General features: G+C 48.0%; 1 protein-coding gene across 3 annotated transcripts in view; it reads left to right on the top strand.

Moving 5' to 3' along the window:
- Positions 1–12,312: 12,312 nt before the first annotated feature.
- Tmprss13 (transmembrane serine protease 13) overlaps positions 12,313–26,517 on the top strand; it is a 28,415-nt gene continuing 14,210 nt past the window's right edge. The window contains exons 1-5 of one of the 3 annotated variants that reach the window (XM_028783841.1): positions 12,313–12,333; positions 21,791–21,945; positions 22,045–22,283; positions 23,355–23,459; positions 26,011–26,133. In XM_028783841.1, the coding sequence (XP_028639674.1) occupies positions 12,313–12,333; positions 21,791–21,945; positions 22,045–22,283; positions 23,355–23,459; positions 26,011–26,133 (643 nt within the window). Of the gene's footprint in view, positions 12,334–21,790; positions 22,284–23,354; positions 23,460–26,010; positions 26,134–26,517 lie in introns of all 3 variants that reach the window. The other 2 variants (XM_028783839.1, XM_028783840.1) reach the window with 2 other exon arrangements.

Here is a 26,517-nt window from a genome sequence, read left to right as displayed (position 1 = left end):
ACAAATGCATATATACAAATACATACATATATACATACATATATATACACACACAAATGCATACATACAAATATATACATACATATATACATACATATATATACACACACAAATGCATATATACAAATACATAGATACATACATATAAAGTATATATATATGCATGTATATTAGAAAAGGTCTTTGGAGACAGAGCCCAGTGCTGTGTTCAGGTGCTCTTCCTCTCTTTCTTCAGCAAGACATTTTTCAGGTGACCTGGGTGTCTCTAAGTCCTGGCATAATACCTGTGGCTTCTTGAACACCCGTTTTTCATTCCAGTCTTGGCATTAGAGGGTTGGGGGTTTGGCATGCTCCATACTGGCTCTCTACTGCACCTACACTATAGGCTACGATTTGATTTCTAAACCATCTCAGTGCTGATGAGGGGTAAACTCAGAACATGGAAGAATGTTCCAGATTATACATAATTGCCCAACCAGTAAAAAAAAAGGAAGTGACGGACCACTCCTGGCCAGTGGGAACTCATCTATAAAGCATGATGAATAAAAGAAGCCACACACGGTGGAGTGCAGGCTCCTGGCAATACGTGTTCGTCAATGACATGTCATAAGTGGGAGTTAGAAACAAACGTGCTGAGGGCTGGAGGGTGACCCAAGACCCATACGCAGATGTTCACCGCAGCCTTATCCTCAACTGTCCCAAAGTGAAAGCAATCCAAATGACCAGTGTATGATACATGGACAAATTGAGTGGAACATGCCCTCCGAGTGGATTATTCCACAGTAACAATGAGGAGATGACTCAGTGCCTGGGGCCCAAATGTGACAACCTGAGTTGGGATCCCCAGAACCCACATCAAAAGCTGGGCAAAGTGGTTCATGACTGTAAGCCCAGGTTTGTCAGGGGAGGAGACAGGCAGATCTCTGAAACTCAATAGGCAGTCTCAGCGGAATCAATGGGTTTCAGGATCAGTGAGAGACCCTTCCCCCTCCCCCCAAAAAAATAAAAATAAAAATTCAAGTGAAGAGCAATTGAGTAAAGTTCTCTAATACTGACCTTGGGCCTCCGCATTCACAAATATGCACACATACTAACGTGTATATGCATGCACATTTGCACACACACGCTCTCGTGCACACACACCCATGCGCACACAGAATAAAGTGCCAACACATGAAGAGGAGACCACAGATTCTGTAGTTTTGTTAGTAAGAAATGCGCAGGCTAGACATATCCACACACAGAGAAAGTAGATTAGATACTACTTATGGTCGTGAGAGGGACACTGGAGTAAAACAGGGACTGACCACTAATGAGAAGCTTCTCTGGGGAAGCGGCAGTGAAAGAGAAATTAATTATGATAACAGTTTAGTTGTGCATAACATTGTGGATATAAAAACCATTTGATTGTAAACTCTACAACTGACTCGTACCCTGCCTGAGTTCTAGTTCGACAAAGTTAGTTGTTAAAAGCATTTTATGGAATGAATAAATTAATCTCTTTCTCTGCTCCCCATTTTTTGGTAGGTTGGTTTTGTTTGTTTGCTTGTGACAAATTTTCACACCATAACCCAGGGTGGTCTCAAATTCCTGGTGATTCTTCCTGCCTCTTTTTCCTTACTGCTGGGATTATTGATTGGAATTTCCATGCTTGGGTTACACTGGTCAGATCTGTTCCTTTTGATTATCTCCTGGTTCTTATCTTAGGTGGATAAGTCAGGGAGGTTGAGTTTCAGGGCCTGGTCACTAGGCCTGGAAATGTACAGCTGATAGCACACAGCTCCTGCAGTCTGCTCAGGCACAAGCTTTCCTCTTCCATATCCTGCTTGTGAACGCAACAAGAGATCTCATGGGACTCATGAAGGGTCACACACAGGAGAGCCCCTGGTAACTTGCCCCCCACACTCCACTACAGTGAAGCATTCGCCTGTCAGCTGAACTCACCCCACTAGCCCCACTGTGTGTGTGTCTCTCTCTCTCTCCGTGTGTGTGTGTGTGTGTGTGTGTGTGTGTGTGTGTGTGATCTGCACTTCGGGTAATTAAACAGAACTCTGGGCTGATGACTCGGACCACATGGCATCACACCAGCCTTAGAGCAGTCTGGGAGAACTGGCTCGTCCAGGCCCTGAGGAGAGTGGAGAACCAGGGCCCACAGCACCGAGAGCCAGGAGTGAGGGGCATTGCCAAACAGGAGGGTTCTCTGCTCTTCCTCAACCCCTACCCCCAAACTGGAGCCTGCAGCTTGTAGGGACAGGTAGTTCCAGGCAGGGGTGAGAACAGCTCATTGGTTTAAGCTTATGTTAGCCTGGAGGCTTTGAACTCTGTGCCAAGACCTGTGATTTGGTGCAGACTACCAAGTTCCGCAGGATCCCCAAGTTCAGAATAGTCAATCAACTATTTGTCCTACATCACAAACCTTCTGTGCAGTAGAGCCTGTATTCAAATCCTGGTCTGCCTGATTCAGACATCAAAGTCTCAGCCAGCGGTTGCCTACTCCATGGTTTTATGATCCCAAAGCGCCAAGCTCTGGCTGGCTTAGGGAATGTCCGAGTGATGCATGAACCTTCTGAAGCAGGTAGAGCCGTGACTCATCCGCTCATGCTACTTTGTGGGAGGACCCAGCAATTTTTCTTTGTGATGGGAACCTGCTGGGAGCAATTTAGATATGAAGCAACTCCTGTTTGGTGCATACTAGAGATTCAATAAAGACTTGCTGATTGACTAACTGGTTGCTTAGATTTTTGCTAGACAATGTAAGGGGAAGTAAAAGAATGGCTATCAGTTAATCATCGGTTATTGATTAAGCACACTCTATGGTTGATAGAAAAGCCAGGCTTCCTTAGATAATTAATTGTATTTTTAAATGTTAAATTAATTCACATTAACTGGAATACGCTGAGTGGAATGAAATACATTTGTGAATCCAGCTTGATAGCAGCGTACAGCACCTGTTTAGAGTATCTCAGTATGTTGAAAAGGGCTTGCAACCAAAACTATCGAGAAAAATTCTAAGCAAGAATATCTAAGGCCTGGCATGATGTGTGCTGGTTATGTCAGGAGAGAGGAGGCTGAGGCAGGGAGATCACGAGTTCAAACCCTGCCTGGGCTACTTAGTGAGATCTTACATGTTTCATATAGCAAGATAGAAAGGAAGGATGGGGGGAGGGAGATAGGTGGAGGGAAGAAAAGAGTGAGGGGAAGAGGGAGGGAGGAGGGTGGGCGGGAGAGAAGTAAGAAGAGAGCCTGAGGTTTACATAGTAATTTTGTAAACAATGTAACTTTATTTCTAACATGAGGTATTCAGAAGGTTTCTTTTTTTGTTTTTTTTTTGGGGGGGATTGGTTTTTTTTTTGTTTGTTTGTTTTTATTGGTTTGGTTTGGTTGTTGTTGTTTTTTTAACTTGTCAGGGTGGGGCTATTCAAAACTTCCTGAACTCCGGGAAAAGAACGTCCAGTAACTTCCACATCGGAAGCTGATGGCAGAAAGAGGCATTAATAGTTTCAGAAATCCAAGCAGCTGGGGAGAATGGTGCACACTTGAGATTCTAAGACAAGCGTGGGTTCAAGGGCAACCCGAGATGCTTAGCAAGAACTGAGCTCACGAATACCAGCCACTGTGCTAGTCAAACAGGCTTTATTTAAATCCTTTTTCTAGTATGTACCCACAATATCTCGGGCGATGACCTTACTCTTTGTGAACCATAGTTGCTTCTTCATCTGTAAAATGGGTACAAATATAGCATCTATTTGCCATTAAGAGAGTGGTAGCATATGCCTTTGGTCCCAGCACTTGGGAGGTAGAGGCAGGTACATTTCTGAGTTCGAAGTCAGCTTGGTCTACAGAGTAAGTTCCAGGACAGCCAGGACTATACAGAGAAACTTTGTCTCGAAAAAATAAAAATAAAAAAGTGGGCCCAATAGTATTAGCTATTGTTTTTTTTTTTTTTTTTTTTTGGTAGCAAAGTCCTACTATGATAAGGGCAAGGAGAAAGGTGAGTCTTCTCGCTCACAAGGGAGGCCAGGAGGCCAGGCAGAGACAGCTGCCTCTGCCTTGTCAGAGTGTGTCAGCAACTCCTGAAGCAGGAAGGCGCGTGTCCAACTGCGTTTGTGTAATGTATAAAAACAAGCGAGATTCAGGGGCTGAGTAAGAGCTCTCTGGTCTGCTATCAGAAAACCAAAGGATACCAGTGAGCTAGCTGGCAGGTCGAGGTGCTTGCCTCCAAACCTGATGACCTGAGTTTGATCCCTGAAACCCACATGATGGAAGAAGAGGACCAACTCTCCCAAGTTGTCCTCTGACATGCACGTGCTTGCCCTGGCACACTAATATTCCCAATAAAGAAATATATAGAATAAAAATTTTAAGAGAAGGAATCCTATCTCAGTGACACTGCTGATGGGTCATGGCTCCCAGTCCCTTATTTTGACTCAAGCAAGGGCTCTCAGGGTTAGGACATATGACTTGAGTACAGCCAACTAGCGACGACCCCTAGCTTTCCTCACAGCCTGAGACCAATGAGCTCTTGACATTTTGGAGGAAGGATTCTGGGATTCAGCTGGCTGCACTGTGCAATACTTCTCCCATTTGACACTTCCATGACTAGGGGATTCTATCAGAAGCTACTGTAAATATTTCAGCCCCTCTTGGGTAGAGCAAGGCTGAAGGATCTTAGAACAGGAAAGCACTGGGCGAAGATATTATAGAAAGAATGGTTTGCCAGAGTTAAAACTGACAGTGAAAACATCCCATATCCTACCCGTGCTTCAGAGATCCCCTGGGCTAGCTGGTGCCATCCTGTGTCCTCTAAGCAGAACAGATTTACCTCTGTAGGATCACTGTTGATTGGTCCAGAATGCACTTCTAGGAAATGGCCACCCCAGGGCTGGACCAAGCCCATGGTGTACTGTCCCTACAAAGTCCTGTTGGTTGGAAACAGAGACAGGTTCAACGGAAACTGCATAGTCATGAATGGACTTCAGAGATAACTTAGTGGAAGACTATAGATAGCTTCACAGACACATGGGCCACAGCCAGGCTCAGTCAAGCCAGTGGTGACCCTTGGACCGGGAGTGAGGTGTTAGGCTATCCTGGTTAGGAGAGAAAATGTCTCCTGTCCTACGCACCTAGGGGTTATTTGAAGGGAAAAGCACTTTGCAAACGTGATATTCAGAATCTCAGCATCAAACTAGAGATCCTTGTCCTTTGTTAGAGACAGCATCCTCCCGGTGCCTGCCTGTGGGCCTCACTCAACAAATGTCACCAATTCCTCCTCAGAGAGTTGGATTAAGTCAAGTCCAAAGAGGCTGATTTCACAGGCTTCTCCAGAACGGCAGGGTAAGAATGGAAACTCAGGCTAATAATCAACCCCTGACTTTAGTAACTGTGTCTACGTATAGAGAAGTCCTTTGGGAGTGAAAAAGCAAAAGGCTCAGGCTGCCTCTCTAAACTCTGAACAACCTGTGAGATTGTTTACATAACATGCATGCATGCCCAGATATCTAGGAGTGTCTCACGTTAACTGGGTTTAAAGTCTGGTCAATTTTATATCCCATTTTTAATCATTCAAAATCCATAACGTTTTTCTTTTACTGAGACAACAAGGGAAATGTCTGTTTTGGGTGACACAACATGATTAATCTGGGGACCTGAGGGAAGTCACCTTCAATGACTTCATACCACCTGCTCTGATAAAAACACATCTGGCGCAGCTGAGACACAAACCCAGGAAAAGAAGGGCATCGACATGGGACAGGAATATTCCTTCTCAGGGACTCTAGCTGTGAGGAGTGTGGGCAAAGCCTTGAGTGAGCATGTGCAGATTTAACGTGGAAAAGTTTATTGTCGAAACAGTGGACATTAAGGGAAATCTGAAAATACAATGGCCTATTGTATTGCTGTATCTTCGGGAGAGGACAGGTGAAGAGGCACAGACACAGGTTGGAGATTCAGCCCCATCTTTTACAAGCTGTTGACATTGGAAACTATTTCTTAGTATCTTCGCTTCCTTGTTTCAGAATGGGTTGGGTAATGATAGCCATGTGCAATCATATTGAAGACACAGTGACATGTGACCAAGGCCTTGCAAATGTGAGCCATGGAAAAAAGCAGAGCAGTATGTCCCCTCCCTTCCGATTTCTATCTATAGCACAAAGAAGCTTCTATTTTATTCTTCTCTGACTCCAGTTTACCTTTCTGTCCCTTTCTCTGGCCAGTCCTTTGGTACATGTGTTAACTTTTCAGATCGTGACTCAGTTTCTACCTTTCAGATTCTCTGCCTCATAGCTCTTTGGTGAGGACCTCTGAACTACTCAATTACTTTGTGTGTGTGTGTATGTGTGTGTGTGTGTGTGGGCATACATATTACAATAGCTACTATTTACTGTTGAACACTGACAGATCCTATGTCAAATTGTGTATTGCAAGAGATTGTGTTGATTGGACATCTGTACCCCATTTGTGAGGAATTATTATCCTCGTGTGATAGATGGGGAAACTGAGGTTCTAAAATGCTAAGTAGGGCCTTGCTCAAGGACAAAGGTACAGAGGAACATCCCTAACCCAAAGTACTCTAAAATCAGGAATGTTCAGAGGGCTGACACACCAGCTTCCCTGGAATTCCACACCTAACCTCACCCGATGGGTTGCAATCAAAACATAAGCACACTGAAAGCTTTGAATAAAATTCTCCTTGGGCCACATGGACATCTGTCCCTAGCAGCTCAGTAGACATGTGCCAGCAGTCAGAAATACAAAACTCAAAATCCCAGACACTGATGACTTCACATGCTGAGGAAGGGCCACTCAACGGCTGTGTGTGGCATAGCCGTGGTTCAGTAACGTCTGGCCTCATCCACTGGTCTGAATGTTCCAGGGTTATCATGCTCCCTCTGGCCGCTGGAAAGTTTCAGTTCACCTTGCTTTTGGACTCTTACTTCCTCCGCCAGAAAACTTGCTGATGGATCAACTGGACACTAAAGATGCTCCCATCCGATATAGGGTTCTGGCAGTCATAGCACAGACTGCCCACCTCTCCTTTTTACTGGGTAACAGTTGCACTCAGAGGTCAACAGTTCACTACAGCTGCCCAAAGCCCCACCTGGCTGTCAGCCCCTCTGATCTGTCCACAGATGCTTTGTTTCTCTGGGGGAAATGAGTAGCAGTCCTTTGAGGAGTCCAAGAAAATAACTAGTCAGTTTTATCTAGAGTCAAGGGATCCTACGTAAGTTTGAAACTGGGACTCCACTTCAGAAGACCATGACTGTGGAGAACCGCACAGAACTGAAGGGTTTTGACACTGCCACATTTGGGGAGCACATGACGGAACTGGATGTGTTCATTTGGGAAAGGTGATCCACTCTGAGGCTCACCAAACTACTGCCGTCAAGCTTGAGAAGGGCTACTATAGGGAAGTGGGATTTGACTTCTGCCTTGTGTTCCCGTAGAGGTGAATAGGACCTGGGGACATTCTAGTGAATCATATGGGCATCTGTGTCAAGCTTTTGTTTGGAAAGAGGTGGCACCTACACGGTCAGGCCTCTGTCCAGATGTGATCATGGTATTTTTCCACTCCCTGGAGCCATCTGGACTCAGTTTATGAAGCATCTCTGTTGAATGGTTTCTGAAGTAACAGAGAAGGCTTGGCTGTTCTGGCCTGGATATCCTGAAGGGGGTGTGTGGGGGAGTCTTTGTCATCACTAGTTGCTTCCTTCCCAAGAGGGTCTGTGTGTGCTCTGGTCTGAGGTCCTCACAATTCACTCTCTCTGACTGAGGAAATCTGACCATACTTTGGGAACAGGGCCAGCACAGGGAGAAGAGAGGTCTTTGTTTTTGCTCATGTTATCCTGGCAAAGACCTGGAAAGTCAAGAGACGCACTTGGCCCTTGGGGTGAAGGCTCCAGGCTTTCTGTATCACAGATGTGCTGGTAAAGGGGTTCACTGCGTGGTCCTTTGGTCACATTTATTTTTTGGTCTCTTCTTGTTGGTGTGTCTTTCCTTCCTCCCTCCTCACTCCTACTCTCCAATAAGAGGCCCAGTTTCTACTGAAAATGGAAACCACAGAGGTAGGTTGTTGTAGAGCAGGTGAGCCATTCTTTGAAGGGCTAAGAAGGCAGCTGGGGACTAGACTGCATTGATGCTTGTAGGCTGTTACCTCTTGGCTTGAAGAGTCCCTCCACCTCATCACCACCCTGTACAATACCTCAAGGCCCCAGAAGCCTCCACTTGAGCACCCTCTAAGGGGCAGACTGTGGCCCCGCCCACTTGCGCTCCTGCCCACCATTAATCATAGGGCAGATTTTGGTAAGATTCTGGAAAAGGGAAAGTTAGCCTAGAGACAGGAGGCAGGTTGGTGTTTGCAGTGGAACTGTGGGGAGGTAATTTTTGAAGTGACAGAATATTCTAGATCTTGATTGTCATAGTCTTTACATGAGTGTCTACTTTTTCTTTTTATCAGAAACCAATTACATACGCCTCTGGTTTTGTTGTTGCTGTTTTATTTTGGAGGCAGAGTCTTTCTTAGTTGATATTCCAGGCTAGTCAGGGACACACTATGTTCTTCTCACTATGTCTATGTTGAGTTGGCTGTTCTCCAACTCAAAATTTTCCTGCTTCCTCATCCTGCTATTACAGACACAAGTGCCGCTACATCTGGCTTGTGTTTCTTCTTGATACATTGTTAGTTAGAAAACAAACCTTGGCACTGAGGATGTGGTTTTATTGATAGGGTGTTCGATTACCATGCATGCAGCCCTGGATTCAATTCCTACCACCACATGAAGTTGGCAATATAATTCCAGCACCTAGGAGACAGAGGCAGGAGGATTGGAAGTTCAAGGGCATTCTTGGCTATATATCTAGTTCAAAGCCAGTCTGGGCTACGTGAGACCCTGTATAGAAAAATAAAAAGAAAATCTTAGAATATGTTTGTAGCAATAGCCATGCCAGAGCAATGGTCAGACAGGCACTAGGTACTGATTTTGAGCCAGGTGGATACTCAAAGTGAAACAATACTTCCAGGAAGATTCTGTGAGCAATCACAGTAAAGTTGGACAGTAAAGTTGGCAGCTCCCTAGTCTGCTCTGTGCCAAGAGGACTCTTCCTTCCTAAGCTGCAGGTCCCTGTGTTCTTGATTGCCTTAGATGCTTCTCTTTCCTTGAAAACCCATAGGCTGGAAGCTTGTAAAGACAGACGGATCACTTACCACTGAAACTGAGGCCCCTATAGCCTGTAAGGAAGAAAAATAGATGGTGAAATCTAGACAGAAATATGACCCCATTTTTTATCTCCATTTTTAATATTTTGTTCAGAGAGACTTCCTGCGTTAATATTGGTGGGTTTTAAGCATTGCATTAAAATATGATAAACCTTGGGTTTTTGGAAACCCTTTTATACTGGACAGCCTATGTGATAACTTCTTGCTCACGCTCTTACAGTGCCAAGGACAAAGTAGGAAGATGGAACTCGTCTTTAGTTTCTAAACTCCGGGAACAGCTGTATCAACCTGCTGTAGGCTGGGGTCGGGGAGAACGGGCTGGCATCATAGCTGCCTACCCAGGTGAGTGGAGTAGGAGACAGTTGCCCTTCACTGTGGACATGGAGCAAATGGGAGGAAGGTTCCTGAGCCTCAGGGGTAACTCCTGGTGGACGCTCCCTTAGGGTGGACTTAATGTCTCCTCTCTGTGCTGCTTGCCCTCGAGCCTGGAAGGACCTGTAGTGTTGAGTAATGGAGAACAAGAGTGTTAACAAGAGGTCAAAGAGGAGAGGGTGCTCGAGTGTTCCCGAGGAGGAACTGGGGAGAAGATTCCAGAGTGAGGCTCCCCAGAGAGGGCCTTTACCCAAAGTGGGACCAAGAAGGTGACAAGGAGGAGAATGGAGTGACAAAGAGCGCTGTGTCCCAAGTGCAGCCCTGGATGGAACCGGGAAGCTCCCGGAGCTGGGAGCACAGTTTCCAACCACACAGAGATTTTCTCCATGTCTCATGCCAGAAGCCATGAGCTCTTTGCCTGACTGACATGGTTTTTATGTAAAAGCTCCCTTTGGGAGCTTTTAGAAACCCAAAAGGAAATGAGCCAGGGGGAGGGAATGACAAAGTTAAGATGGGCCTGAAATTGCCCCAGGGTCTCCATCATTGATTAGGGTTCTCATCCAGGGAAGGACAATGCTGCTGAGATCCCCCAGTAGAGAGAAGGCGAGCCTTCCAAGCATCCCTCCAGAAAGCAGCTTGGAAGCTTTCCGTGGAAAGGGTCAGTCAGAGGAAGACAAAATTGAATATCAGCTAGGAAGGCATGAAGCTCAGAAAAAAGGTACTAGGAAAGAGTGGATCCCAGCCAGGGGCAGGTATGGAAGTCAAATTTAGAACAGCGTCAAGGCTTGGCTCTGCCCTGGGGGTGGGGGAGAGGGATCTGAGTCTTATCCAGGCAGCCCAAAGCCGTCTTCTCACAAGAGGAAAATGCCCCAGAAGTCTTACATGCCCGAGTGTTCCCCTAGCACCAAAGTGGCGCTGTGTTCTCCTGTGCAACGGCCTGCTGCTCCCGTGCCTGTCCCACCCCCACCCCAAGAGCCTGGGGATCAGTGTTCTGTGCCTCCTGAACCCACTCCGTGGGACGCTGAGGGCCACATGACCTGGTTAGCAAGGACTCTGGGACAGGAAACCAAGGAAAAGCTGAGACTGCTTCAGAGCCACCTGTTCTTGGGTGCTGTGTCATCACCGATTTCCAGACTTCACACCCGTAGACTTCCAAATTGTCCTTGTCTCTGACTTGCCCAGAACCCCCTAGCTGAGCTCTTCCCAGAGGCTCTGGGGACCTGGTCTGGAAAAGACAACCTGACCTGCCTGGAAGACTGATGCCCTCCAGGACTGGCCTCTGCCAACGATGAAGCATGGCCTTATAGCTCACTGATGCCCAGAGGGGACCTCCTTAGGGAGGAGGAGGAACCAGCACACAACTCCAGCCTGTGCCCAGACCTGGATGACCAGAGTGTGGACAGCAAGAGAAAGTGAACCAAGGCTGAGTTCTGATGTCTTGGAGAGCAGCCAGTGAAGTAACGTATCCAAGTCAGAGACTCCTTGGCTCTCTGCCTGGTCTTCCAGGAGTTTTCCCATGAGCCTCTGTGTCTTCGATTTCCCCGAACACCCTAAACCAGAGCCGTTTCCATGTACGTTTATGTAAAAGATCAAGAGCTAGCCTCAGACTCCACCCTAGTGGCTATCCCTAGCTACTGCTCCTAATTGTCAAGGCATCCTCAGCCTCTCCCTCGCTTCCTGCCTTGCTTTCCTCCTTCTCACTGCCCGATGCTAGAACGGCTCCACCGGTTTGCTGAGTTTGGTCAGAGCCCCCAGCCCCATCAGTGCTGGTACCGCAGCTCCAGGGGTCTAGGTCTGTCGAGCTTCTAGGATTGCCATGGAAACCAGCAGTTCATAAAAGAGGCAAAAACAAAAGCAAAGAGAGTTTTATTTGGGTACAGATTCATGCATGGGGGAACACAGACCCAATCAAGGAATCCGTGGTACTCAGTAGAGTTCGGGCAACCCCGGGGCTTTATCACAAAGGGAGCATTCCCAAGTCCACCCAAAGCTTCTGCTTCCACAATTCTGAGCACAGCTACTTTGGTTTAGGACGCCTGTCTCTCCCTCTGTTTCTTTTTCCTCTAATGATCAGGCTGGAGCACAGGGTTGGAGGTCATGAGTCAGCCTAATATTCCCCGAACCGGTTTCTACTCAAACACACACATGTTTTTATATTAATTGACTTTGATATAGTTCATAATATTTTATTACTGTCAATTGAGGTAATTCATTATGTGTGTAATTTAAAACCATCTGATTTCTTTTGTTGATATTAAGAGTTTTCATAAAAAAAAATTTCAGAAAAAAAAGTCTATCTCGTGTCCAGATTTGGGGTTTGGACACAGGGGTACTTGGAAATGAACACACTTTGCAGACAAGGCCTTCCTGGAGGGCTCAGATGCACACATCCGGGGGGCTTCACATCATTTCAGAGTCTGTCTGGAACCCTCTGGGAGGGCGGTAAAGGGGACCCCACACACAAGCGCCACAGAAGCTCCTGTGGTGGCAGTTTCAAGAGCCTAGGTATTAGCTGAGTAACTGGGATGGGGCTGAAGGACAGGTCTGGCAAGTTCTGGGTTGTTTATACCTGAGTTACCTCACACGTCCCACCAGCTTCCCCGCCCCATCTGCTGGGGGCCGGCCCTCAGCCCTCAGCCTCCTTTTCCCCACATGCTGGGGGACCGGGGGCCCAACATGGAGCTTCCCCTTGACATCAGCTGAGCCTGGAAGAAGCATCCTCTTACACCATGGACAGAGGCAGCCACCGGGTGAGTGCGCTGAAGTCTTCTGGGCTCTCCCAGGCTTGAGCAGAGACAGGCTGGAGACAGGCAGGGCGCTGCCAAGACCTGCCCTGGGTTTAGGGAAAATAGAATGTCTATGCTAACTAGAAACTGCCTGGGATCCAAGGATCTCAACCTCTTCACCTTAGTCCCTAGAAGGAAATCCAAGGAGGAGAAACCAATAAAATATGGGGTCTAGTTACTAGGCTGTGTGGCTAAGGTCTGGACAAGCTTGTGGCCTGTGCCCTGGCAAAAAAAGACAGCTCTTGCGTTACCTGGTCAGCTTTGCCATTTGAGAATCTGATTTAAACTAGATTCATTTTTGCTGGTTTGAGAACCCAAGCGTGTTTTAACTCATCTTCAAGGATTACCTCCTAGGTAGACTTCTAAACCTTCCCGGAAGCATGTGATATTTTTTAAATGTACAGTAAAGATTTTCATTGGTTACTTACTAGTGTACACGGGAAGTGCTTCCTTATGTCTAACCACAGTGTCTTTTGCTATATCTCAGGCTTCCTTCTTCTGCTGCTTTTAGAGGTGATAGAGAAAGATGAGGTTGTCCTGTATAGAAAAGGTTCATGTACACCCATCAGGTATCTGCAAAACTTTATTTAATATGCCACCCTTTTAAATTCTCCTAGGTCCCATTTTCTGCTTCTTTCCACATTTTTCTGTTCTCTATTGATAGTGTGGACACTGAGACTCTAGAAAGTCTAACAAGCCCTGGGTTTGAAGAAATTCAACCCATCCTATGTTCTAGGCTGTGCCTAGCTTGTGGTCCATTCTGAACCTGAGTGTTTCTGCCTAGGGCACTGCCATCTCCTCCTATTCCATAATTCTCTCTTCTCCTTTGCTCTCTGCTCTGGTCCTTTTGGCTCATGTCTCCACAGGAAGCAGAAAAGGGAGCATGGCAGGAGGTGGGGGCGTTCTGTAGGAAGTATGGGCACCACCATCATAGTCATGGTTGTTTTCCTTGGGAACTTGCTAATCCCCAGACCCAAAGACGGGGACTGAGCTATCAGTTCAAGTTGGAGATGGGCAGAGAGCTCACCTCTCCCCTGGAGTGGGGTTACAGAAGTGACGTCCATCTGGGGAGCTCATCTCCCCAGAGTTAGGGACCAATGTGGAAGGTGGCTGGAAGGACAGGACATGGGCAAAAGCATGAGTTAACTGTCAAAGTTCTGGTAGGTCCTGTGATTACTATGGAAGGTCTAAGCTTCTCTTGGAATGAGAGAGCCGAGCCGTTCCATTATTTAAGGGTCCAGGGGAAACCCCCAGATAGTGAGTGAGTCAGGGAAAAGCAGAGAGCCTATAGCTGCCCCCCTAATCTTATCTACAGCAGATTTTTAAAAATCATTTTTCTTTTTGTTTTTTTTTTCAAGACAGGGATTCTTCTGAGTAGCCATGGCTGTCCTAGAACTTGCTCTGTAGACCAGTCTAGCCCCCAAAATATACTTGTCTCTGCTTCCTGAGTGCTGGGATTAAAGGCATGCACCATACAACCTGGCTCAGATTTCTTAAAATTAAATAAAAATGGGCTGGATAAGCCAGATATAGTGGTGTATGTCTTTAATCCCAGCACTAAGGATGCAGAAACAGGTGAATTTTTGTGATTTGGGAGCCAGCCTGGTCTACAAAATGAATTCCAGGATATAGTGAGACTCTATCAAAAGAAGGAGGTGGAGGAGGAAGAAGAAGAGGAAGAGGAGGGAAAAAGACAAGACACTGGAGGTTAAAGCCCGGGCTTCCCCAGTGAGGGCACAGTGGCAGAGAGATGCTTTGTGGGTTTTGTTCTTCCTACAAAGACAGAGGACGTGGTAGCCAGTGGGATGGAGCTGATGTTGTTCATGAAGGATATGCCAGACCTTCAGAAGGCTCTTTAAAAGGAGTGGAGAAGGCACTCCACTTTCCTGTATTCAAAAGGAACAAAAAGTTGGATGAAGTGACTAGTATCTACCTTCTATCCCAGCTGTGCTGGAGGTTGAGGCAGGAGGATGAAGAGTTAACTCCAGGTCAGGCTGTGCTAGGTAGCAAGACCACAACAGGAAAACAACCCAAGAAAGAGTCCCTTGCTGTGGTAGGCAAAAGTGGCAGAACCTGGTCACTTTAACTTCCTGTCCTTTAGTGTCTTCATCTGTAAAATGGAGCACTTGTTGCAGGAGTCTCTGAAGCCTTTTGTGTGTGAAGGTTCCTTTAGAATGTCCTCTGATATATCAGAGATGCAGATACAGTCACGCTATGTGCCTATCTTGAGTCTAGAACTGGCTCCTCTTCAGTCGCCCTGCCTGCCAAAGAAGAGGGTTAGACAAACGGCCCCAAAGATCCTTTTCTGTTCCCACTGCAGTCACTAGAATGATACGGATCACAGTGTGTGCCACTGGGTATATGCACACTGTTCCTGTCAAACGTGAAAATTCTGGGCTTATGCCAAGTGGGTCACACTTTTCAATGCTTGGGGAACTGCCGTGCCTCCTAAGAGGACTAAAGTCGGGCCATTGATCAAGCAACGGTCCACTGGAGAACAGATTTGCTCGTGTTGGGAGTTCCTGCATGCAGCTAGCTATCTGTGAGGATGTGGGAGGCATGGGGTGGGCCAAATATGAGTGCCCTCCCCAGGAGGCTGCCCAGGTTCCCAAGATGGCAGACTAGTGGCAGGACCCCTTGTCATTCCACAGCCCCAATCTGGAAGCACCTCCAACAGCTTGCCTTTGTCCTATAGGGCCACACCCCTCACCTGGAACATCAGTTTCATGCTGTCACTGATGCTGATCAGAATGCACCTGGCACACCCCACCGAGCCTCACTGTGCCTTGTCCCCTGTGACTTAGTGCGAACCTGTGGGAGTGCATGTCAGGCTCGGCGCTGGGTGGGAAGGCTGGCTGATGTAACAACGGCCACTTAAGTGTCTTGCTTTGGCAACACAGCTTCCTCCTGGTCTAATAACAACGGGGGTGGACTGTCCCCTGGCAGCTGGACAGGTGGGAAAACACCATGGAACACCAGCTTGTCCTTGGAGCCAGGCAAGAGGCCTTAGCAGTCCCAGGTGGGGGCTCCTCCATGGGGGCAGCCCAGAGTACTCACTAGGCCCTGGTGCAATGCTTCCATCAGCCCTGCATTTGCAGACAGGACAGGATTAGCAGGGAAACAGAGGCAAGAAATACCATTCGCTTGGCAATAGTGAGCACTCAGTGTTTAGTTTTTGTTTTTAACCTTTATGTGTGTGTGTGTGTGTGTGTGTGTGTGTGTGTATCTGTGTGTGTGTTTGTGTGCATCTGTGTGTGTATCTCTGTGTGTGTATATCTGTGTGTGTATATGTGTGCATCTGTATGTGTATCTGTGTGTGTGCATCTGTGTGTGTATGTGTGTGTGTGCATCTGAGTGTGTCTGTGTGTGTGTGTATGTGTGAGTCTGTGTATGTGTGTGTTTGTGTACATCTGTGTGTGTATCTCTGTGTGTGTATCTGTGTGTGTATCTCTCTGTGTGTGTATCTGTGTGTGTATATGTGTGCATCTGTATGTGTATCTCTGTGTGTGCATCTGTTTGTGTGTATGTGTGTGTGTCTGTGTGTGTGTATGTGTGTGTGAGTCTGTGTATGTGTGTGTGTGTACATCTCTGTGTGTGTGTTTGTGTACATCTGTGTGTGTATCTGTGTGTGTGTGTGTGCACAAGCGTGTGAACACACGCAGTGTTGTTTGTGTGAGAGACAGGGGACAACCTTGAGTGTTGGCCCTTGCTTGAGACAGTCTCTTGGTTTCGCTGTCCTTATATACTTCAGGCTAGCTGGCCTGTGCCTTTTGGGGGATTCTGTCTCTGCCCCCCATCTTGTTATAGGAGCACTGTGATTACAGATGGGCATCACCATGTTCAACTCTACATGTGTTCTGGGGACTTGAGATCAGGTCTTCGTGCCTTCATGGCAAGTACTTTTCCCCAGAACCATCTCCCCAAGTCCACAGACCATGCTCTTTAAGCTCACTGGTGAATGAACAAATGAATGAATGAACCATCAAGTGAACTGCCCGGTATTATCTAGTGGCTTCCCCGGTCTCTTTCATGCATAGAGGCCTTTTAAGGAAGTGAAATGCTCACCCAAGGCGGTTATTTTTAAGGTCTTGCAGCATCCACTTCTATTATTTAAATGAAATATTAGGTAGAGGCCATTGCATTAAAAAAAAAAAAGAAATGTGAATTTCTATCTGAGGTGGGGAAAGGGCTCAAGCCCCACCATAAGGGCCATGGCTGGGCTCCATGGTCTCTCCAGAGACCTTGTGCCTCCTGGGAACCCCTGGGAAACAGTTGTCAATCCTTTGGTTTAGGCATAAAGGAGCTAAGAACTTGACAGGAACATGATTGTCCCCAAGCTCACACTAGCTAGGAGCAGAAGCAAGCTCCCTGTGCTTTACACGGAGTCTGCTGCACAGACCGACTTGGAGTTCCTGAGCTCCTGGTACATGTGCCCGGCAAACCAGTCCTGTGTTTGGGAAGGAGGCCATAGAGAACAACCTGCATTCTGAAGGGGCTTTTGTCTGTGGGGTTCTCTAAAGAAAGAGGGTGGGGACAGCCATGTCCTAAGGGGCACAGTGAAGCTTGGCTTTGTCCCAGGTCAGTCTGGTCCTCAGGGGGTGGGGCCAGAGCTCCCCCATCACAACTTCTCCCTGTCCTCTACTCCCTCTCCCCAATCTCCCATAGACAAGAACTTCTAGACTTTGTCCAAGGGAGCTCCCAGGCTAGACAAGGTGGGTCACACCTATTATCCTAGCACTTGAAAGGGAGAGACAGGAGGATTGTGAGTTCCGGGCCAGCCTGGGAGATATATGTACACACACACACACACACACACACACACACACACACACACACACATACACACACCAATAGTAGCTTCCAGGGGCCCAGAGTGCTGGCCTCTGACCATGGCCTAGCCCCTGCACTTCCTCCTTTGACAGTTCATAAGCCTCAGGGTTGCTGGGAAAGAGGGGTGCCCCAGAGTTTGGTCTTGCTCTCAGGAGGTGATAGGAAGAAGGGAACAGTGAGTACAGTATAAGAATAAGATCACATAACTAGACCACATAACTGCCTCAAACTGGCATCTTGGGCACATCCAGAGCCCCACTGGACCTTGGCCATTTCATCCTGAAAGAAAGCTTGGATTAGTGGAATTTCAAGATCCTTCTGTCTGAGGGTATCTCCAGAGTGATGGCTTAATACGGGAGTCATTCTAGGAGGGAACTTCTGCAGCCTGTCTTAGGCAAGGATGATGGACTGTCACTGCAGTGGCCATTGGGCATTTTCTGAGTCCAGTAGAGAAGCTGTGTAGGGCTCTTCTTGTGGTCTGCATGGGGCAGGGGCACCAGGGACTTAGCCTGCAGCAGCAGCCAGCTAGCTTCAGGAAGCCCAGGGAGGACGATGCAGGACACACTCAGAGGCTGCTAACTAAATTCTAACACCCCCCACCCCCGCCAGGTAAGAGAAATCACAAGATGTCCCATTCACCTGGGAGTGCATTATCCATCCCCGAGAGTTGAAATAGAGTGGGTACAGGTTTAGAAATGGAACCCTTGGGGGTCTTTAGCCCCTGTTCAGCTATGTGGGACTTTTGAAAAGGTGTGTGTGTGTGTATGTGTGTATATGTGTGTGTTGCACACATGTGAATGAACACATATATGAACATGTGGAGATCAGAGCAGCAGGCCCAGTGTCTTCCTTTATTGCTGTTCTCCTTATAGCTTTAAGACAAGCTCTCTCCTTGAACCAGAAGCTCACTGATTTTGTTAGTCTGAGGCTGATCAGAGTCTCAGTACCCCTAACACTAGAAGGACAGCCACACACAACCATGTCTAGTGTTCTGACCTCCTGGTCTCCCATGATGCACCAGTACCTCTAGAAAGGCCAACAAGCTGTGAACAGCACACCCAGGGCTTCGAAGGCACAACCAGGAGCATCAGAAGTGGCTAGCAAGCAGCTGGTTTGATAATTATTTGTTACTCTAGAGACCGAGGGGGTGGGGTCAGGAAGAATGAATCGTAGTGATAGGAAGTAGCCCAGGTTATCCAGGTACTCACTTTGTCATAGACACCTGTCCTTGCAGCTTGAACACCTCTGGTCTGTAGGAGGCTTCGGGAAGGGCAGGACCCTGCAAAGGCTTGGTTATGAATTCTTTCTTGGGGGGTTGTGATCATTGACAAAGGCTGGGTTTGGGAGGCCTGAGTTCTGGTCCCCTGCTTCTGTCTTAGTTCCTAGGGACTTGGAGAAGAAGTCTCCTCCCTTCCTGGGGCTCCATCTGTTGCCAGGGTGAAGTCAAGTCTCTATATGGGAGGGTCCCATCTCTACAGTTGCCTTCCAAGGATGGAGGGAGGAAGTGACTTAGAGCCGTAGTAGGATAGACATCAGGAAGCTCTTCCAGCTGGGTGGAGTGGCTGGCCATGAAATGCATAAAGAGGGAGGCGTGAGCTCTGGCATTCTCCTAGTCTCTGAAGATCAGGGTGCTTCCTAATGCCCTATGAAGTCTGGGTCAAAGTTCAGTGGCTGCTGTCCTCTGGCATCTGGTATGTTCTTCCTTTCTGACATCCTCCTGGGACTCACAAATGTTCACCAAGTGACATTTCTCATTCAGATTTTGGGATTCTAGGTCTCTTCTCCTGCACAGGTCTGGGGGGCCCATGATACCTAGCTTTCACCCCTAGTTTTGATAATAGAGTGCTGACTGTCAAAGCCAATGCTGAATGAATGCCCTCCGACTCACGGTCAACTACCGGTTTTCCGGTGCTATCTATTCTGGCTTCTATTGATTTCTCACCTTGATGGTTCATCACCACTCTTCTCAGGACTCACTCTCTTCCTTGCCCCAACTTCACAAGTCTCCTTGTTCGAATCCCCTGTGCACCTTGCCCCGACGTTCTTCGCCATCTCTCCTTCTAGCTCCAGTCTCTGTGTGCTGAGGTGCCAGGATCACAGGGTCATACCAGCTGGTAGATCCAAACTTCAAGGTCATCTCTGGCTACACCAAGAGTTCAAGGCTAGCCTGAGCTACATGAGACCCCATCTCAACAGATAAGCAATCAAGCCAACACACAAACAAAACCAGAGAGAAGACAGGGATGACCATTCTTACCAGTTTGCTCACCAGGCCTCTTGTGAGAACCAGACTGGAGAGCGTGTGTGAAGGCCTGGAGCCTGGAGAGATGAGGGAGACTGCTTTGGTCATTTGTGACATTGGTCACCAATTGACTTGGTTAGAACCCAAGCCTTACTTGAACTGGAAATTTGAAAATTAATCCCCATTTTATTATTAATTTTTTAGGTATGTGTGTGTATGGTTGGGGAGGCGCTGGTGCTGTACACCCATATTGGGTCCCCCAAGATAATCTCCAGGAAATCAGTTTTCTCTACCATGTGGGCTTCAGGAATTGAACTCTTGATTTTTAGGAATAGCAGCAAACTCTATTATCCTCTGGTCCATCTCATCAGCCCTCAGTTCCAGTATCTGTAAAGTGGAGCTAATCATGGCCAACTAAAGAGAGACACTCAGACATTGGCATGGGACCAAGAAATGTGCTTCGTTGGCTGTGAAATTCATCAGAATTTGACCCTCACGTATAGTCCAGGCTTGTCCACATAGATCCATGATTATATGGGGAAGGAGATTAGCCGTGTTTGTACACGTAAGACAAGCTCTGGCGGGCTCCTGCTGACCCAGTAGGGAATGGGTGCAGCCCTACTCAGACTGATTTCGAGCCAAACGTTCTTAAAGATACAAGCAGACCCACTGTCAAAGTCAGGATCTCTCCAGTCCTTACTGTGTACCCGTGCTTTGCATGTGTCATCTATGACTCTAGAGATACGAAGCAGGGTGGTTACTCACATCTTGCAGATAAGGAAGCTGGCATGGAAAGCCTCGAGGACGTGTTCCTCATGTCACGCAGCTGAATTCAGGCATAGTTGCTGTAACCCTGACCAGTTGCAGTGCTGGGTCATGAGGCTCCAACCAGACTTGGCAATGGGTGGGGGATGGGAGACGACAACCACAGTTCACAATACAAAGTCATGTTCCCACCAAGAGACCTCTGGGCTCCACCTCAGCCTCCAGTGAAGCTCCTGCCTTGCAGAGACCCCAGATCCCCTTTCTTTTGTCATGTTCCAAATGCAGAGGGAGTGCCTGTGTTCAGGAGATAGCACCAATGGCTTCTCCTTCTGGCTCAGAGGGATGTGAAGCAACTTGGGGTGGAATCCTGACTCCATGGTTTTGGTAATCTGACTCCAAAAATACGAATTTCTAGTAGAATTACCAACTCTCAGGATGAGGTTAGAACCTCACAAGGCCACAGACACCCATGAAAGTGTTATAATGCCAGGTCACTGCCAGGAGCCAAGGCTCAGGACACCTCTGGGAAGGGCCTTACATCACTGAGACCCATTCGTCTAAAGGAGGGACCATAATCTGGCTTGTTTCCAATATTCTCTTTCCTCCCGTCATTTATCCGTACCCCTCAGCCCTCTGGATCCCGTGTACAGAAAGACAGCAGGAGGTGAAACTGTTATTTAATACATGACTCCTGTGTCCTGGGCCCTGGTGAGGACTCCCTAGTCAATGCCAGACTATTTCATAGATGAACCCAAAGCTTAAGAGGTTCAGTAGCTGGTTCCAGTCCTTTCGCTGTAAAAGCACGGGTTCAGAATCAGGACCATGGGCTGCCTGACTGTGTGTCATCAAGTACATTCTCAGCTGAGGAACTTGCTCAGGGGCAAAGTAGTTTGCCCAAAGCCAAGTTTAGGTAAAGAGGGTCGTTTGGTGATGGAACATTTTTTCTGCCATACATGGTGCCTGTAGTCAACTCTTAGCACCTGTAAATGTGAACATCTTCTCTAGTTTTGCCTTCCTTGGCTCCAGCCCCCTTGTAGAAGTTTTGGAAACCTGTTCTCTAGGTAGCACTGGTGTGAGGGTGGCCTCTGTGTCAGAACAGCTGGAGCAGCAGAAGCAGTGGCCTGAATGTCCCTAAACACATTAAGATGCATCCCTGTGCAGCCAGCTGGAATAAGGGTACTCTTGGGTAACCATCCTTTTTTGTTGATGGATCCCAGCAGATCCCTGTGGGAGACTCTCTGGCCCCTCCCGTGAGTGTGGTCAACGTCTTTCTTAAATCCAACACACAGGTCCCAGTAATATGAAGATGTGACAAAACCTATTGGCTCCGATTCCTGGAAGAGACATTTTAAAAAGTGTTCTTCTCTGTGTCCTATTCATAAGAGACAATGGTGTTGGTTGTGTCCGATGTTCTCAACAGGAGAACTTTGAACTGCTTTGCTCAGGACTTGTGTTGAATAGAAGCACAGGCCTTCCTCTGTCCCAGTCGTTTGGCTTAGAATAGTCCTCTCCCACTCACAGGGCCCTCAGCTGGAAGAGGCTGGCTGGGAGCAGGCACAAGAAGGCCCTTCATTCTATTTTCAGAATGCTTCTCCAGCAAGGACACCTCCAGCAAGGACATCTCCAGCAAGGACATCTCCAGCAAGGACACCTCCTCAGGCTTCTCCAGCAAGGACACCTCCTCAGGCTTCTCCAGCAAGGACACCTTCTCAGGCTTCTCCAGCAAGGACACCTCCTCAGTCTTCCCCAGCAAGGACACCTCCTCAGGTTTCTCCAGCAAGGACACCTCATCCCCAGGCTTCTCCAGCAAGGACACCTCCTCAGGTTTCTCCAGCAAGGACACCTCCTCAGGCTTCTCCAGCCCAAGCGTCTCCAGTCCGGGCATCTGCAACCAGGGCACCACCTTCCAGGTCACTGTCAGGCAGGTCTTCATCTGCCAGGTCAGCCTCCACGACATCCTCCCCAACGAGAGTGTACCTTGTTAGAGCAACACCAGTGGCGGCTGTCCCCATCCGGGCATCTCCTGCCAGGTCAGCACCAGCCACCAGGGCCACCAGGGCCACCAGGGAGAGCCCAGGTAAGGGGGCTGCTGCAGGGAGGGCAGAGATCCAGGGCAGTGTCTTTGGGCAGAGGGAAGCTCTCAGTGAGCAGTCTGCTCTTTGTACCCCTGGGATAATGAGATGGGGGACAGCCAGTGTGGAACACGGGGAACATGGAGAGGTGAGGGTGGAAAGTATCCATGACATGACAGCCTAAGACAATAAAACATTAGGCAAAAGGAGGAGGAGCCAGAAGCCATAAATGAGGCAGCAGAGTGCTCACTGCTGAGCTCCAGAGTTCTCCAGGCAGAATGCTGGTGGCCGCTCTGCCCAGGGTAGAGTTCTGACTCCAAGAGCAAGGGCTCTTGGTTCCAGGAGAGGCGGTTTCCTTTGGCTGTATGTCTGCTGGGGAAGCCAGGGTCTGCAGTAGTACAAGGTCAGTCGTGATCAGTATGCCTGCTCATACCTGGAGGAAGAATGAAAGGGACTTTGACCATTCCGAGCTTCCAAATTTGTCAAGGACGAGGCTCTGAAGTTCAGCTAACAGAAAGTCAAGGAGGCCATTGGGCCTCCAGGCTTGGCTCTGCCCTTCAGGAAACTGTTTCCATGTACCCTAGACCTTATCCTGTCCCCATTGCCTCAGTCCTAAATATTCAGGCCTTGTTGCTATTTGATTGTGAAGGATCACCCAAGGTTTGGGGCCATCCTAGCCTTTCCCAATCCAGGGTAGGAGAGGCGCTTTGGTGGGATGGGTTCTAGTATGAGAGACACTGCATTTGAATCTCTGTCCTGCCAGTCACTAGTTTAGTGACTTTGAGTAACTTTTTTTATTATCCATGGACCTCAGTTTCCCCACCTACAGAATGTATCTAATAAGACTCAGCTCACGTGATGTGGTGAGGATGAATTAGCAGAACACATGTGTGGTACCTAGCCTAGAGCAGCCTAGGAGAATGCATAAGAGGACTATACTGGGGAGGGGTGGAGCTGTATTGTAAGGTGCAAGGGCCCTAGCAGGATGCTCAGGAGTAAGTTTTGCTTCCTTCTGGGCCCTCCACCACGCTATGCTCCTCCCCAGCAATTCTCCTTCCCTACCATCCTGTTCTTAGGTCTCAGTTTCCCCAAGTTCTCCTGGCAGGAGACCCAGAGACAGCTGCCACTCATCGGGTGTGTCCTCCTTCTCATCAGCCTGGTGATCTCACTCATCCTTCTCTGTGAGTTGAACGGAGGGCAACAGGGTGGCTTTGGGTCATCGCAGAATGGAATGGCATCAGGCATAGAGGCATGCTACAGGCACAGAAGGACTCACATCCACATGGGGACCTTGGGTCATGAGGTACCAAGCTCCTTAGAGAGGACTGGGGTAAGCCTGTGGAATCTCATGGGCTTCCGGGTTTGGGTCCATCAGTGCAGATGGATTCTGATGATATGCTACAATTGCCTTAACTACGCTGGGCCCCACTTCATTTTCTTTAATTGGAATGCTGTTTGTCATTAATCATTCAACCCAGCATATACGTCTTATTCCACTTTACCCAGACCAGGAGGGGCTATGTGAAAAAAAAAATAAGTGTACAGTTCTTGACATAAAATCTCACTCTGAAAACAGCTACCTATAAAAATGAGCATGCTGTAAAACATTAAAAAGGCCTCTGAAGGTCAAAAGGACAAGGTGTGCTCTCTGGGGATTCAGGCCCCTCATGTTGTCCTTTGGAAAAAGAACCCCAGAACATGTTCTAGGCTCTTTGATGAGCAAACCATTAGAAGCCAGCCCGAAGGGGATCATAGGAGGGAGCAGAGGTGAACACAGACTGTGTGATTCTGTCCCAGGAAGTAGAAGTCAGACTGTGTGATCTCAGAGTGATCACCAGGGACAAGTGACAGTTGTGTGGTAGGGTGCAAGCAATTTTAGATTAGGACCTGGAAGATATTGAGAACAGTTACGTTCTTCTAGACATCAGAGGCCAGGGAGCAGGAGAAGGGACAGGTGGCCAAGGCCTACATTGGGTAGAGGGAAAAAAATTCCAAAGGGAGATGCACATTTGAGAGCTTGGGGCCCATCTGTTTAGCTACGTGAGGTCAGAAAGCTTTCTGCTTAGGCTGAGAAGGATTCTATGGAAGGCGCAGCATGAGATGACAAATGAGGGGACAGAGGGTACTTGGAAGCTTCCGGTGGCACAGCTGTTAGAGGAAGAGGCTTTGTGATGTTAGATCATGGCTGTAGTATCACACGTCCCTGCTCCAGCATCCTGCCTCTGCTTCTCATGAGTTATATGACTTCAGCAAGTTAGTTAACCTTCTGAGCCTTGGTTTCCCTACCCGGGTGGCGTGGTCGTCATCACAATGCATGTGACTGCCTCCAGCTTCCTTGGTCTGAGACCTTCCGCCCACTCCTCCCTTTGCCAACGGAGCTCTTTGCTTCTGAGAACAATAGGAATGACCCAGAGAGGGCACTTAAGACACTCAAGAGCAGGCTCACCCAGTAGCCTTAAAGCTCTAACCTGGTTCTATAGTATTTCCCAAAGTCCCTACAGCTCCTTCATGGAGGCCAGAGAGGAAGTAGGATCTGCAGGTCAAGACCAGTCTATCCACAGTCATAGTGGTCCTGTGATATACAGCATCCCCCAGGCACCAACCAGTCTCCCAGCATCACCCAATCCACAGTCACAGTGGTCCTGTGATATGCAGCATCCCAGGCACCGTGAGAAGGATATCTAGGACTCCCTAGAGCATCAGCATCTAGGGTATTCAAGGAGGAGGGCAGGGCACTGAGAGGAGAGTGTACAGCCCCGAGGGATTAAGAGAATGTGTGTCTAGACTGGGAAGAGACTGTCTATGTCGATGGCTTTATCCTGAGTGACAGAGACCATGTTGGAGCTGGGGAGGCAATGTGGGGTCAGGAGCTGAAGAAGTGGTAGAGGTTGGAAGGTTGGGTGAGGCATTCGATGATAGGTTTGTGGGGGCTCCACAGGGAGGTGTCTCCAGTCAGTAGAGTGACAGCTCAGGTTTGTTAGAGGCAGAGGAAGACATGGAGCTGTTTCCCACAAAAGGTGTGAGAAGTTTCTTTGTACATTTAGAAGTCGATCACCTGGAGTTGCTTGCTGAGTGGGAAGACATAAGTGGGAAAGGCATAAAGAGAAGCACAGAATGACCAAGTACAAGGGGTTTCCATGTTTAGGGCTGAAGGAGGAGGATACAAACGTGGGAGCTGTTGACAATGGCATCACGGTATCAATTAAGAACACCAACCAGATGACAGCGCTCTCTCTCTCTCTTTCTCTCTCTCTCTCTCTCTCTCTCTCTCTCTCTCTCTCTCTCTCTGTGTGTGTGTGTGTGTGTGTGTGTGTGTGTGTGTGTGTGTGTGCATTACAGAAAACAGGGGATACCAGAGGGGTTCTGGGAAGGAACTCTGGACACTGGAGGAGAAGTTTTCTTTGGCTCCTAGTCCATCTGGTCTATAGGATAAGGAGGCTTCCAAAGTAGGATCCGTGTCCATCTCATTATTTCTCTTGGTCTCTTTCTTTCCCTCTCTGGGTAGCTAGCTGTTCAAGTCTGTCTAGGGCTTCCCTGATTGCAGGAGTTTTCTAGAACATTCCTGAGCAGCCTTTCTCTCCATACAGATGAGGGACGGGAACCCCAGAGTTCAAGAGGGATTACAGGTCGGTGTCTGAGAATCCCCAGGGCCTTGGGCTGCTGAGTATCCTGTCCCTCCGGTGCTGGTGATAAGCAGCTGTCTGCTTGTTTTTGTTGGTTTTGTTTTTCTAGTCTACTTCTGGCGAGGCCACACCGGGATCAAGTACAAAGAGCCATTGGAGAGTTGCCCTAACCACGCGGTTCGCTGTGACGGAGTGGTAGATTGCAAAATGAAGAGTGATGAGCTGGGCTGTGGTAAGATGGCTGGGCGTGGGGAAGTGTGTGTGCTTGTGTGTATGTGTGTGCATGTGTGCATGTGTGTGTATATGTGTGTGCATATGTGTGCATGTGTGTATATGTGTGCATGTGTGTATGTATGTGTATATGTGTGTGCATATGTGTGCATGTGTGTATATGTGTGCATGTGTATATGTGTGTGCATATGTGTGTATGTGTGTATTTATGTGTATGTGTGTATGCTTGTGCATATGTGTGTATGTGTGTGCATGTGTGTGCATGTATGTATGTGTGTGTATGTGTGTGTCTCTGTGTGTATGTGTGTGTTTATGTGTATGTGTGTGCTTGTGTATATATGTGCATGTGTGTGTATGTGTGTGCATGTGTGTGCATGTGTGTGCA

The sequence above is a fragment of the Grammomys surdaster genome, unplaced genomic scaffold (genome assembly GCF_004785775.1).
Source record: "Grammomys surdaster isolate TR1022 unplaced genomic scaffold, NIH_TR_1.0 1164, whole genome shotgun sequence".
NCBI classification, from domain to species: Eukaryota; Metazoa; Chordata; class Mammalia; order Rodentia; family Muridae; genus Grammomys; species Grammomys surdaster.
This window is presented reverse-complemented; position numbering and strand designations above follow the sequence as displayed.